The 14743-nt window shown below is 43.7% G+C and overlaps 1 protein-coding gene across 4 annotated transcripts in view; it reads right to left on the bottom strand.

Moving 5' to 3' along the window:
• The window catches only part of LOC125447660 (metastasis-associated protein MTA1-like), a 111546-nt gene that overhangs the window by 59775 nt on the left and 37028 nt on the right, over nt 1-14743 (bottom strand). For all 4 annotated transcript variants that reach the window (XM_048522276.2, XM_048522279.2, XM_048522277.2 and 1 more), the window contains exon 3: nt 9969-10062. In XM_048522276.2, the coding sequence (XP_048378233.1) occupies nt 9969-10062 (94 nt within the window). The remainder of the gene's footprint in view (nt 1-9968; nt 10063-14743) is intronic.

Raw genomic sequence — 14743 nt, 5'->3', positions numbered from 1 at the left:
GTCCCAAATTGAGAAAAGACAGATCAGCTGGCATTCCATCTGAATGATAAAGTCACCAAGAGAAAAAAAAAAATCAACATTTCCTTCTGCAGAAGACAATTTACCCACCAAGCCATTAACCTATCGGTCGCGAAATCCAGCAGCGCTAGCTGAGGTGCGAAAACTCAGGTTAATCGAATCTGGAATGTTGCTGAAGAGTAGCAAAAGCCCTTCATCCTGCTAAAGTAGCCCACATCTACACTCAGCTTCATGGTCCTGCAGCATCTGTACAGAGACTGCAAATTTACAATGAAATACCACCAAACAGTAGATGTCAGAGATATAAAGACAAAATACTGTGGGTGCTGAACAGGAATCACACTGGGCTCAAAAGGTTAACTGTTCCTGTGCACACAAATGATGCCAGACTGAACTTTCTCCGCTACTCTGTGTTGGTGTCGGGGACACCAAGCTGCTCTGTGAAATGAGCATCACAAACATTCCCATTCTCAAAACCCCATCAGGAATCACTCCAAATCAGATACTTCTTTCCAGGAAGAACAGGCTACATTTCCTGAAGCTGATATCGATGATAGAGGTCATTATATCAGCATAAAGAAGCAACACCCCATCGTTGACACAACAAAGGTTCCTGATTTCCATCTCCCTTGATGACAGTAGTCACTACTCAGTCAAATCCAGGGGTGATGTTGCTGCCTTCTCCATAAATGAAAACATGAGGGGCAGCCCAAAGTACAACTGTGGTCTTTAATTTCAGACCTTGGAAGAACACATCACATCAACCTTCCAAAGAAGGGTCATGGAAGGAACCTAATTTCTCCACTCAATGTCTCTGGACTCCATCAATGGATACTCCAACTAAACATCCCATTATAATCTGCACTCTTACCCCCATCCAAATGAATAGTATTGCAAAATCATGTACCCTAAGGAGAAAAGTTAAGGAAATTTTTGATGCACTGAATGCTGGTTCGTAAACCAATTTAAAGCTGCAAAACTGAAATTAACTTAGACTGACTACTGGGATGATCGGCTGGGTTAAAGTATCTGCAATGCACCATCCAGAAACTGCAGAGTTTTCTGCAGGATTTTACAGAATAGGGTAGAAGGGGAAAAACAAACAAAAAGAAAACAATAAAAACCAGAACTGCTGCCCTAGTCTCTTTCCCAAAATAACGAAGTATCCTGTGGCAATTCTTCAAGGCTTCAATCTGCTCACACCAGGTTCACACAGGCCAAAGTAATACCTGAAGAAAATGTCAACTACTAGCTCCAATGGAACTCACAGGAAGAGAAAGCCGGAAGCATGTGTGAGAGAAAGAGACACAAATTCCAGTGCAACTTAGACGGAAAGAACACAGTTCAATCGGTCAAGACATCAACTGGATCTGTTCCACGGCGTTTGAATTTCAGAGCCATCTAGTCCAAAATCTGTTTTGTTTACAAATAGCTGCTTGCACGACTGCTGAAGAAACATCACACTAAGTAGCGTTGTGTTTTAGGTTAATCAGTCGTCCAGCTACACAAATGCACAATTAAGTTGCTCAGTGTATCAAAGCAGGGACTTCAAAACTCCCTTCCCAAAAATTTATACAAAGGAACTTTGGGATGAATACTGCTCTTCTGTTCACCGTCTCCTTGGTTCAGTTGCTCAAAGCAAGCAAAAGGATCTCTCCTGGTCAAGGGACAAAGTTCCCAACCACAAAGGGTTAAGGTAACTTCAAAGATTGCGCTCTCTCTCTCTCTCTCTCAAACAGCTCTTAATCCATTAGACACCAAGCCTGTTCTCCAACACTAGCTGGCAAACTGCCAAGTCTTAAACTCAGGAGAGATTTTGTCACGTGTTCTCCGTTGATGCTCAGTTCCCATTGATTACATGGACAGCAGGATAAACTTCTCAGCTCTCTCTGAAGAACAGCGGCAGCTGCCTATGGAGTCTCCAGGCAGCCATTTTGGACAGACAGGCCAAGCAGATGGAAGTCTCGGATTGATGCAGACACCAGGCAAGCTCCATCCCTCCCCGACAGAAGAAACTTTCACAAATGAGTTTAGGAAAGGATGTTGCTAGAAATGGCACCGCAACAGAGCTAGGACATTAGCTACACTTCATGCTGAATTAATGCACAAAGAATTCCCACAATATTTTATGAAAATCCTCTGCACACAGCACAAGTACGAGACATCAGATCTGTGAATCAAAATGACCAATTCAGTGATTGACACTGAACTGCATTCCTACTGATTAGGGAGGACAGTGGCAATAGAAGTCATTTTCATAGTGACTTCTCCCTGCCATATTTCTCTCTTTGATTCCTCCTCCCATATCAATTGATTTGACTTATCACTGTCACATGTACTGAGATACAGTGAAAAGTATTGTTTTGGGTGCTAACCAGACAAATCATACCTCAAGTGTATCAGGGTAATGGAAAAGAATCCAGAATATAGTGTTATACACACAGGGAAATTGCAGAGAACTCTAGCATATGAGAAGTCCATCCAAAAGTCCGATAACATTGGGAGACAAGCTGTTCTGAATCTGTTGGTACGTGTTTTCAAATGTTTGTATCGTCTGTCTGGTGGATGTGAGTATAACTGCAGTGAGAGGGGTCTTTGGTTATGTTGGCTGTTTTCCCAAGGCAATGGGCAGTATAGGCTGAGTCAATGGAAGGAAGGCTGGTTTTCACGATGGACAGAGCGGCATTAACAATTCTGTAAATTCTTGGGGTCTTGGGCAGAACAGTTGCCATACCAAGATAACAAAGTGTGAAGCTGGATGAACACAGCAGGCCAAGCAGCATCTCAGGAGCACAAAAGCTGACGTTTCGGGCCTAGACCCTCCATCAGAGAGGGGGATGGGGAGAGGGTTCTGAAATAAATAGGGAGAGAGGGGGAGGCAGACCGAAGATGGAGAGAAAACAAGATAGGTGGAGAGGAGAGTATAGGTGAGGAGGTAGGGAGGGGATAGGTCAGTCCAGGGAAGACGGACAGGTCAAGGAGGCGGGATGAGGTTAGTAGGTAGGAAATGGAGATGCAGCTTGAGGTAGGAGGACGGGATACGTGAGAGGAAGAACAGGTTAGGGAGGCAGGGATGAGCTGGGCTGGTTTTGGGATGCAGTGGGGGAAGGGGAGATTTTGAAGCTTGTGAAGTCCACATTGATACCATTGGGCTGCAGGGTTCCCAAGCGGAATGAGTTGCTGTTCCTGCAACCTTTGGGTGGCATCATTGTGGCACTGCAGGAGGCCCATGATGGACATGTCGTCTAAGGAATGGGAGGGGGAGTTAAAATGGTTCACGACTGGGAGGTGCAGTTGTTTACTGCAAACCGAGCGGAGGTGTTCTGTCCCCAAGCCTCCACTTGGTTTCCCCAATGTAGAGGAGGCCACACCAGGTACAGTGGATACAGTATACCACATTAGCAGATGTGCAGGTGAACATCTGCTTGATATGGAAAGTCATCTTGGGGCCTGGGATGGGGGTGAGGGAGGGGGTGTGGGTCAAGTGTAGCACTTCCTGCGGTTGCAGGGGAAGGTGCCAGGTGTGGTGGGTTTGGAGGGGTGTATGGAGCGGACAAGGGAGTCACGGAGAGAGTGGTCTCTCCGGAAGGCAGACAAGGGTGGGAAATGGAAAAATGTCTTAGGTGGTGGGGTCGGATAGAGATCCCCATCCCAGGCCCCAAGATGACTTTCCACATCAAGCAGATGTTCACCTGCACATCTGCTAATGTCGTGTACTGCATCCACTGTACCCGTTGTGGCTTCCTCTACAGCAGAGCCTCGGGGACAACTTTACAGAACACCTCCGCTCGGTTTGCGATAAACAACTGCACCTCCCAGTCGCGAACCATTTTAACTCCCCCTCCCATTCCTTAGATGACATGTCCATCGTGGGCCTCCTGCAGTGCCACAATGATGCCACCCAAAGGTTGCAGGAACAGCAACTCACATTCCGCTTGGGAACCCTGCAGCCCAATGGTATCAATGTGGACTTCACAGGCTTCAAAATCTCCCCTTCCCCCACTGCGTGCCAAAACCAGCCCAGCTCATCCTCTCCCCCGCACTGCATCCCAAAACCAGCCCAGACTCCCTAACCTGTTCTTCCTATCACCTATCCCTTCCTCCCACCTCAAGCCGCACCTCCATTTCCTACCTACTAACCTCTTCCCGCCTCCTTGACCTGTCCATCCTCTCTGGACTGACCTATCCCCTCCTGACCTCCCCACCCATTATCTCCTCTGTCCATCTTCGGTCTGCCTCCCCCTCTCTCCCTATTTATTTCAGAACCCTCTCCCCATCCCCCTCTCTGATGAAGGGTCTAGCCCCGAAACATCAGCTTTTGTACTCCCGAGATGCTGCTTGGCCTGCTGTGTTCATCCAGCTTCACTCTTTGTTATCTTGCACTCTCCAGCATTTGCAGTTCCCATTATCTCAGTTGCCATACCAAGCTGTGATGTATTGGGATAGGATGCTTTCTATGATGCATCTATAAAAATTACTATGAGTTACTGTGGACATGCCAAATTTCCTTAGCTTTCTGAGGAAACAGAGATGTTGGTGTGCTTTCTTGACTTCAGTGGTCTCTTGAAAAGACCCACACCTCCACCAGCCCTTGTTCAAGTCACCCAATATGTTCAGTGCCTTCAAGCCCATCCACTACAGCCAACGCCTACACCCTCAGGGCACATCCGTAGGCTCAGGGTAACCTTCAGTCTCCCTCTGGCTCAGCTTTTGGTTATTCACAGTACCTTACACCAATGGCAATTACTCAAAACATCCAGTGACAGCGCTGTCTAACTCTTTCATTACAACTACTGAAAGCTTCCAGACATTAGTTGGTTTCAAAAGTTTGTTTATTTTATTCTCTGTTAAAATTTATTTTATTCTTCACACAGCAGCATTGTCAACATGAAAAGTGATAGCGATTCTCTTTAAAAGCAGGTCCTCTGCTCATTTCTCCATGCCTCGTGGAAAAGGCAACTCAGGCAACTGTGTGTAGTCTGCACATTCTCCCCTTGTCTAAGTGGGTTTCCACTGGCTGTTCTGATTTCCTCCCATAGTCCAAAGATCTCCAGGTTAGGTAGACTGGCCATGCTAAATCGCCCATAGTGCCCAGGGATGTAAATTACGTGGATTATCCATGGGAAATGCAGGGTTACAGGGATACAGTTTGTGGATGGGTCTGTGTGGGATGCTCTTCAGAGGGTCGATGTGGACTTGTTGGGTTGAATGGCTTGTTTCCACACTGTAGAGATTCTATGGAAGAATTAAGACTTGAAGATAAAGGAAAGCACAAGGCAAATAAAGCTGTGATAAAATATCAGTAACCTGCATTTCATTATTAACTTGGACAGAAACTGCTGGTCATCCCTGGCTAGAAGAATTTACATCACATCCTCAATGCCCTACACAGCAGACTAAATACACACAAATTCAACATGCAGAGTTGGGGAGCAGGTCTGAGAATAAGGTGAGGAAATAGTGTTACTGAGTGAAGTAAGGGTTTGTGGTTCAGATTGAGCATGATGGGCAACGCAGGTCAGAAGGAAAATGGAACTCAGTTAAAGTTGACATTTTAGGGAGCTGCTCCTACAGGTATTTCTGCTATAATGCATGTTTCATTAACGTGAATTTGCTGTAATGCAATTGATGATTAGTGGACGCTGTTAGGAAAACACAAACTTTCTGCTGCACAGTGTAGCGATTTTCCTATAACGTAATTTTCCATAGCACGAGGTTGCAAAAGAACACAACTATCTTGTTATAGAAGTACCTGTACTGGTACTTGCTGTCATCAAAACATTCAAGCTGTTAACTCTCAAATAGCAGGCATAATGCTATTCGGACAAATCCCTGGTTTGAGTTGGGGAAGGTCAGGGTGGCAGCTTGGGATAGGAATAGACTTCCTCCTTGTCATCAACCCTCTCCGGCTCTCTGAATGGCACAGATTCCCCACTATTGAACAAACAAACAAATAAACAATGAATGATTTGGGGAATGCCTAATTATTGCCGGAGCCCTTAACATACATTCATTGCCAGCGAAGGCATATTAGTCCTCCTCACTAGACCCTCAAACCTAACAAGTTCCAAAAATCCCAGGAAACCACAGAAGGGGCAGAACCCTGGAACAACAGGAGTCTCACTCTCCTTTTCTAGCAATCAGAATAAAACTAAGGTAAAGCAAACAGGAAAGTAAAGTAATCTCATCAGTATTTAATGATGTGAACAAACAAGACTCCAGATTCAGTTTCTGGAGTGACAAAAGTGAGGAACAGCCCCCAATCTGCTGAGAAACAAAGTGAGGGAAGGGCGTAGGGTTTCGTTCTACAAGAACAAACAGCACAAAGCAGGGTTTGGAGTGGGGGACCTTGCAATTATGACAATGAAGATAATTAAAAGACTTAAATTTCTATTGTGCTGTGCGCAACAACCCCAAAGTGCTTTACGGGCAAGTCAGTACACTGAGGTGTAGTCACCGCTGCACTGTTGAAAAAGGCCAACTTACATATGGCAAGATCCCACAAGTGGAAAGAAATTATTTGGCTGACTCTTCCCATCAGCTTTAGAAATCTCCTGAAAACTTTCACGGCAGTTGTCCAAGTGCAGCAAATTTCTTTGAGTGCTGCAAAACTGTCAGCGGTTGAACACCAGGAAACATCATTACAAAATACATGCCAGTGGCAGGCATCTGGCCAGGAGTGCAACACGGATGGACCAATAAAACGGCAAACATTGACTGACAACAGCAATAGATCTATTCAAATCTTAAACCTATTCTGAAGAGTAACATTCAGCCGCTGGTCTGCAGTAAACTTTAGGGTTCACTGTTACAAGGAACAAGGCACAATCTTGTGGGCCATAAAGAGTTAAATCTGACCCACAACATGTTCTCCTAAAATACAACACACAACAGTGAAAATATGGGTAGTTGAAGAGTTTGAAATTTCTGAAAACAGCAAAGTTGATGAAATGCTGAATGCTCCACTGAATGGTATTCATTAGCGATCCTCATCTTCCCTTTGTCAGCACAACACTTAAGACAGTACAAATGGTATCTGGCAGGTAAACCTGCTGTTGAGCGGCCCCATGACAGACACATCATCACATGACAATCTGGGGTCTGCCTGTCCTGCGGAAGTGATTACTGCACTGATAAGCAGATCTGACAGGAAGTACCAGGCATTGTTACAGGGACACTGTAAACCATGGCAAGCTGCTTTATCCTTCCTTACAAGCTCTGAAGGGTGTGATAGTAATTGTGCCACACATGCTGGGCAACTTCAGCTCCCACTAAAAAGGAAAGCCCAGTTTTAACTTCAGGGACATGAATTTTTCTCTTTCCCAAAAAAAACTTTCCAGAAACGACTGATTACAAAATTTGTCCCTGTTCCTCCACCCATCCCCAACATCACCAAACTGTTCTAGGATCTCATCAGATCAATGCTGAAGGGTCAGTGACACCATCTTCTAAAGCTAACAGCAAGAGAAAATCAGCAATTTTATAACTGGTTCATGTTGTTCCAAGTCTACAAGACACAAAAAAAAGCAAAAGAACTACAGATGCTGGAAATCAGAAACAAAATCAAAAACTAGTTCTGAAGAAGGGTCACTAGACATAAAACTGAGTTAATGTTTTGGGTCCACAGATGCTGAAAGACCTGCTGACTTTTTCCTAGTAATTTCTGTTTTTGTTTCTACATGACACATGGCAGATAATAGAAATACAAAGCTCAGCAGCTACAAAAGAACCAGGGCCAGGTACCCTGCAGCTGGAGGACAACAAGTAACATTTGCAACCCAAGGGGAGGGGGTTTGGGAGCCTGAAGGCAGCATGATGGCCCTGGTTTGACTACACCTGTACTACAGGGTATCACAATGCAAGGAAAGATGTGCGGGCCCAGGAGGGAGCATGGCAGAGATTTACAAAAATGGCATTTGCAATTTCAAGGAAAAAGTATACACATTAGGATTGCGCTCTCTTGATTTTGATTCGATTTATTATTTTCACATGTACCTTAGGTACAGTGAAGAGTTTTGTTTTATGTGCTGTCCAGGCAGATCATACCATACATAGCACATTATGGAAATGGAACAGAGCGAAGGATACAATGATTATGGGATCATTTGAATCGCTGGCCTCTATGCTGTACCGGCCTTTCGTCCCACGATTGTGTTGGTTCTTGGCCAATCAGTTCCACTTCTCTCTGCTGTTCACAAATGCCATACATTTTTTTCACATTCAAAAGGGAACTGGATAAATACTGAATGCTAGAATTAAACCTGTTTGTACTTTTTATTCAGATGGTGCACGACAGATGAGAATTCATCTGAGAATTTTTCCCACATTCAACATTTATCCCTTACCAAACTTGACAAATAAAACAGTTTCACGTTATAGCTGTCCTGTGGCACATGGAGAGTGGGTCCAGCAGCATGGAGGACGGCGTTGGCCCAGCTATCCAAGATGGTGGCCCATCGCTCCAAGCCAGCCACATGCTATTTTGCCCCCGTCTCTCCTCTTTACATCATTTTTCTTTTTCTTATTCTTTTCTTCTTCATCATTCCTTCGCCGGGAGGCCAAAGCAGTGTTGGTAGTGACTGCAGCGGGGACTCCTGGTCTCATGAGCCCAACACAGGCCTCCTGGAATTGGCAGTGAGGCATAAACTGCAGTGATGGCAGAGCAGGGACACGTGGTTGTGGCAGTTCTGGAAAGAGGACCTTGCAGAGACTTTGCATGTGTCTTGGGGCCTTGTTTGGGACCCCGGCTTTAAGTACTTTCCTTTTATTCCTTTGAACCTCAAAATGGTGCCAGAGTGTGGTGACAGGACACTTTTCACTGTATCTCTCTAGCTATGTGAAACAATAAATCATTCATTCACATTGCACATAAATTGACTGCTGCACTTTAACATGTTACAAGTGGTTATACAGAAGTACTTCGCTAGCTGTAAAATATTGTAGGACACTGGTAGTTACAAAAGATGCAGTTTAAACCGGAAACTCAAGCCTGTGCTGCTCACACAACATGTATCCTTATACTGTACAAATGCTGGCACTTCTAAAACACAGACTCCACCTTGTTCCCCTGGAGCCCAGTTGATCAATCTGGATCATCACGACCTGAACGAGCTATCTATGAATCAAATAGTTTACAGGTAGTAAACCTGTAGACGATGGCATGCTTTGATGCACTGTGCAATCAACCCCTCTACTGCCAAGCATCATACATTTATTTAAAGAAGAGAAACGTGCATGCAAGCAAGAGAAACGCGTGAGAGAGAGAAACAAGCAGAGCAGACACAAAGAGAGGAATTGCGAACAGGAAACAGAAAAGGCGAGTGTACAATGGGGATGAAATGGTGCAACAGTTAGAGCGCGAGAGCGCACGAGAGAGACAAAGGGGAGAGATAAAGCAGTATTACTAAACGGCCATATTAAAAAGGAATAATTGCTAAGAGCAGCTTCATTAAAACCAGCCAACACACTCCCTGCCAAACACACGAGCTTCTCACTGCCCAGAGAAAAGTTCCCTTCAAACATCCTTGCCAGTGCTCAGATAAGGCACCTCTGCTATTTTCCCTCTAGAAAGCAGAGTAGTCTATTTTCCGGTGACCTAAGACTACGCAGACTACCACTGTGCAACTCCATATAGTCAACGTGTCAGTCCACTCCTCTATCACAATTTATGGGACACCTACTATAATCAACAGTACCACAAAAGTGCTCAATTCCAAATTTTAACTCAAAATTATCTGCTCATAATTCCAGTTAGATCTTGTTCTTACAGTTGAGATGCCAGTCCTAACATTTACTTAGGGCTTCATTTTTGTTTTCTCCTGTAGCTACTGGAGAATAAATAAAATACAGCGATGAAACAAATAGCTAGGTTGGGACAAAAATCATTGCTCCTTTTAAGTTACAATAAAAGCAGGACACACAAGAATTCAACAAGTCAGCAAAACACTTACTTGCATGTTTGTCTGCCAGTCCAATAAGTGTACTTGGTATGTCTCGCCTTCTGTAGAAACAAACCACTTTTGCTTCAACATTGCCATTCGCAGTCTGCAATTGGTGAAAACATACAAGATGTCTATTATTCACTGCACACTTACAAAGTTCAAAGCTAGCAGAGTGCTTGCTTACATCAACCTTTACAATGCACAGTGATTGTTAAGAGTAGGCCACACAGGGTTCAAACATGTCAATATTTCAGAGCATTGAAAACCCAAGCACCTGCAATTCATCTTCACTGGCTTTTCAACTCCTCTGACCTTCCCAATTGGTTTAGCGGAGTTCATTTTTATTTTGGTGTTGGTGTGGTTGGCAACAGATTATTTATCAAATTTAGCACAAAAGGGCAAGCAATGGAACTGTTCTTTGCTCCTTGGCCAAATGCTATAATGTTATCAATTAATCTCGTCAATCACTGCCATCAATGCCAAACCTGTGCTCATCTGTGTCTCCCTGCTTTACAGCTCCACTCCCTCTCCCTTTTTGCAGAAATAAAATACCATGCACACTGAAGAGCTCAAATGAAAACAACGTGCTGGAGAAACTCAGTGGAACTTGCGCCATCTGTGGGGGAAGAGAAACAGAATTAACCTGTTGCATTTAATATGACTCAAATTCAAAAAATATTAACTGTTTCTTCCTCCACAGTTGATACCAGACTTGAATTTCTCCAGCACTCTGCTTTTAATTTTCGGACATGGATTGGCATTGTTTACAATTGAAGAAAGCATGATCAGCATCACTGAAACCTCACTGGCAATGGGGAGTAAGGATGTCGGAGCTGGCTATTGTCAGAACAACTAACCTATCCTTTAGCAATTGTTTCTAACCGTTGAAGGGAAAGTTGAGAAGCTCAAGCCAAGAGCAGAACAGATGGCAAAGGGTAAACTCAAATTCTTAGCATCAAAACCGATCCAAACGTGGCTCAAGGCTCTGATATAATGTACCAAGTGATGCTGGAAGTAGACAAAGAGCTTGTAAATCCCCACTAGAAATGAGACAATATTCGAACAGATCAGGGCTTGGGACAATGTGAACCAGGACCAACAACCGTCTATTCAAACCCTCCCCAACACAATGGCTGCCAACTTCGAACTACAATCAGCTACTGCCACCACGGTGTCTGGAACAGCAGCACGGGACAGCAACGAACAGTGACATCATCCCAAGCAGAGCTTGCCTGCAGATATCTCTATCTTGAATATATCTGGCTCAGAATCACTGAATTGGACAGTTGGAGGGACTTTGACATAGAAAACATGGGGAAGAGTTTCTGGATGGTTTGATCCAGAATATAGTCACAAACTAGGGAGACGCACAAGTTCAGGAACGGGAGGGTGCAACCGCACGGGATCCAGGTAGCAGTGATTTAGGAGAAATTGAAGTCCCGTAGTTGTACTGGTAGAATGGACTCCAGCTGAATTGGAGATGGGGCGGAAGTTCTCGCAGAAAGGGGAAGCAGGGAGGTGGAAAAGATTTTAAACTAAAAAGGGTGGGAGATCTAGAAATACAAAAAAAATTAAATGTAAACAAACAGGGCAGTTGAACATACAAAAGCATTAAGTCAGGAGTGCAACAGAACACAACCGTTTCATAGAACATAGAACAGTACAGCACAGAACAGGCCCTTCAGCCCACGATGTTGTGCTGACCATTGATCCTCATGTATGCACCCTCAAATTTCTGTGACCATATGCATGTCCAGCAGTCTCTTAAATGACCCCAATGACCTTGCTTCCACAACTGCTGCTGGCAACGCATTCCATGCTCTCACAACTCTCTGTGTAAAGAACCCGCCTCTGACATCCCCTCTATACTTTCCACCAACCAGCTTAAAACTATGACCCCTCGTGTTAGCCTTTTCTGCCCTGGGAAATAGTCTCTGGCTATCAACTCTATCTGTGCCTCTCATTATCTTGTATTCCTCAATTAGGTCCCCTCTCCTCCTCCTTTTCTCCAATGAAAAAAGTCTGAGCTCAGTCAACCTCTCTTCATAAGATAAGCCCTCCAGTCCAGGCAGCATCCTGGTAAACCTCCTCTGAACCCTCTCCAAAGCATCCACATCTTTCCTACAATAGGGCGACCAGAACTGGACACAGTATTCCAAGTGCGGTCTAACCAAAGTTTTATAGAGCTGCAACAAGATCTCACGACTCTTAAACTCAATCCCCCTGTTAATGAAAGCCAAAACACCATATGCTTTCTTAACAACCCTGTCCACTTGGGTGGCCATTTTAAGGGATCTATGTATCTGCACACCACCATTTGGTTTAGTGCAGCTCCAACAACACAGAATTTGATACCATCCAGGACAAAGCACCCCACTTGACTGGCACCTGATTGCAAACATCTGCTCCCACTTCCAGTGATGCTCAGTAACAGCAGATTCCATTCTCTCAAGCTGCACAGCTATGTGCACGTGCAGCTACCCAAGGTTCTGCATGCTGCAAATAGCATCAGCAATCCGATCAGGGCACTGACTTCGGGTTCCAGCATTCACTGCTGTACAGGCCTCAAAGACCCACACAGCCACAAGGGAAAGAGGATGCCAGTAACAGTGTGCGCTATTTGCAATATACACAGAAATTCAAAAAAGGTTCCTTAGACAGCATCTTGCAAACCCATGACCGCTATAATCTACAAAGGTCAAGTGTAGCAAAGATATAGGAACACCACTGCTAAGGTTCTTGAGTGGATTGCAAGATCCCCAAGCCATTCACCATTCTTTGAGACAAAAAAAAACTACAGATGCTGGAATCCAAGGTAGACAAACAGGAGGCTGGAAGAACACAGCTAGTCAGGCAGCATCTGGAGGAGAGCGCCTCCGGTTTGTCAACCACTCATCATTCTGACTCACAAATGTATCACTGTTCCTTCAGCGTCACTGGTCAAAAGCCCAGAACTCCCTCCCATAATGGCACTATGGGTCCATTGATAAATGGACAGCAGCAGTTCAAGAAAGCAGCTTACCAACACCTTTTCAAGGGCAACTAGGGATGGGCATTAAATTAAAACCGCTGAGACCGAAAGTGAATAAAAGAAAGACAATGAGAATAAATAATATGGAACAGGAGTCTCAAAGAATGGTTAAATATTAAGTGAGGGGAAAATCCCACTAAAAATTAATTGAAATGTCTGCACACAGTGCCCATAATAGAATAAGTGTGGAGGAAGGGATTATACATTGGGAATATTAGGGCATGGCCACACCAGAAAAAAAATCAGAGCTAGAGAATTAATTGCATCACGCCCTGCAATATTTAAAAAATACAGGGAAAAACGAACGGGGAGGTCAAGTAATTCAGGATACGTCAATGACAGTGAAGAAAATGGATAAAGCTTTCAGCAAGACAAAGAATCCATCTGAATAGAGTTGAAAGATCAATCATTCGAATACGTGTGATACATAGCACACCTAACAGAGGAAGAGCATGGAAGAGTATATAAGATTAAATATGCAGGTATAAAACATTGCGGTAAATTGCAACCACACAGGTATGATAAAACAAGATTAATAGACTGGGGAACAGCAGATTTTGATGAGGTGAAATTAGAATTTGGGAAAATACAATAGGTGATTGGCAAACAGTGATGAAGAACAATAATACAAACACTTAAAAGTGTTTAACAGAGTGCAGGAAAAACATATTCCATGAAATGGAAAGGAGAAACTAAACATGAGGGAGACTTCATGGATGAATAAAGACACAGGGAAGCAACTGAGGGTTAGGAAAGAGTCAAACATGAAATTAAAACAGCAACAGCAGAGGACCACACGTTGAAAGGGAATATGGAGAAAGCCGTATCCTTAGTGAGGTTAGGAAGGCAGAGAGAAACTACGAAATTGAACCACCAGGGAGCAGAAAAAAAAATGGCAGGGTATCATTCTAGGTACCATTAACAGGAATAAGGTAACCAGTGGTGGGAGTAAGACATTAAGAAATAGAAAGACAAGTTCACAAGTAACATTACACAAATAGCTGATATATTAATTATTTTACTTCAGTATTTACCAGGGAGACAGACATGATATGCAATGACGAGAGGAGTGTGATTTTAGTATTAAATGAGAGGGATGCAATGAATAAACTAAAAAGGATAAAGGCCCTGATCCAGAAGAATTGCATCCATGTATTTTAACAGATAGAAAACAGTGGCATTACAACTTATTTATGATCCAACAGAAAAATGTAATGCCAGAGGACTGGTGGTTAGTTAATGCAACTCCTATGGTTAAAGGAGGGAGACAGAGCATGCCCAGGAAATTGCAGTCAGCTTAACAGTGGTAGGAAGATAATGGAATCCTTTCTAAAATGAAAACAGAACATTCAAAAAATGAAAAATAATTACAATTAGTAAGCATGAAATTCAAAACATAAAATCTGGTTTGGCTATCACCTGGTTTTTGAAACATAACAACGATTAGCAAATGGTAATGCTGCAGTTGGAATTTACCAGCATTTTCAAAAGGATTTTGATAAGGTGGCGCACACAACAGACAAATGAACAAGGTCAGGGATTGTGAAGTCAGGTGACTAGTGGCAGAACAGTTTGCTTCAGGACAGAAAGCAGAAAGTAGGCATAAAGGCTAGTTACTAAGAGAGGCAAAAGGTAGAAAGTGATGTTCCACGAGGATCATTGTTGGCACCTCTGCTGTTCATAATTTACACTAATGATTTCGACTCCAGTCAAAAAGAACAACTACATTTGTAGATACCACCAAATTAGGGGT

Source organism: Stegostoma tigrinum, chromosome 39 (genome assembly GCF_030684315.1).
Source record: "Stegostoma tigrinum isolate sSteTig4 chromosome 39, sSteTig4.hap1, whole genome shotgun sequence".
NCBI classification, from domain to species: domain Eukaryota; kingdom Metazoa; phylum Chordata; class Chondrichthyes; order Orectolobiformes; family Stegostomatidae; genus Stegostoma; species Stegostoma tigrinum.
This window is presented reverse-complemented; position numbering and strand designations above follow the sequence as displayed.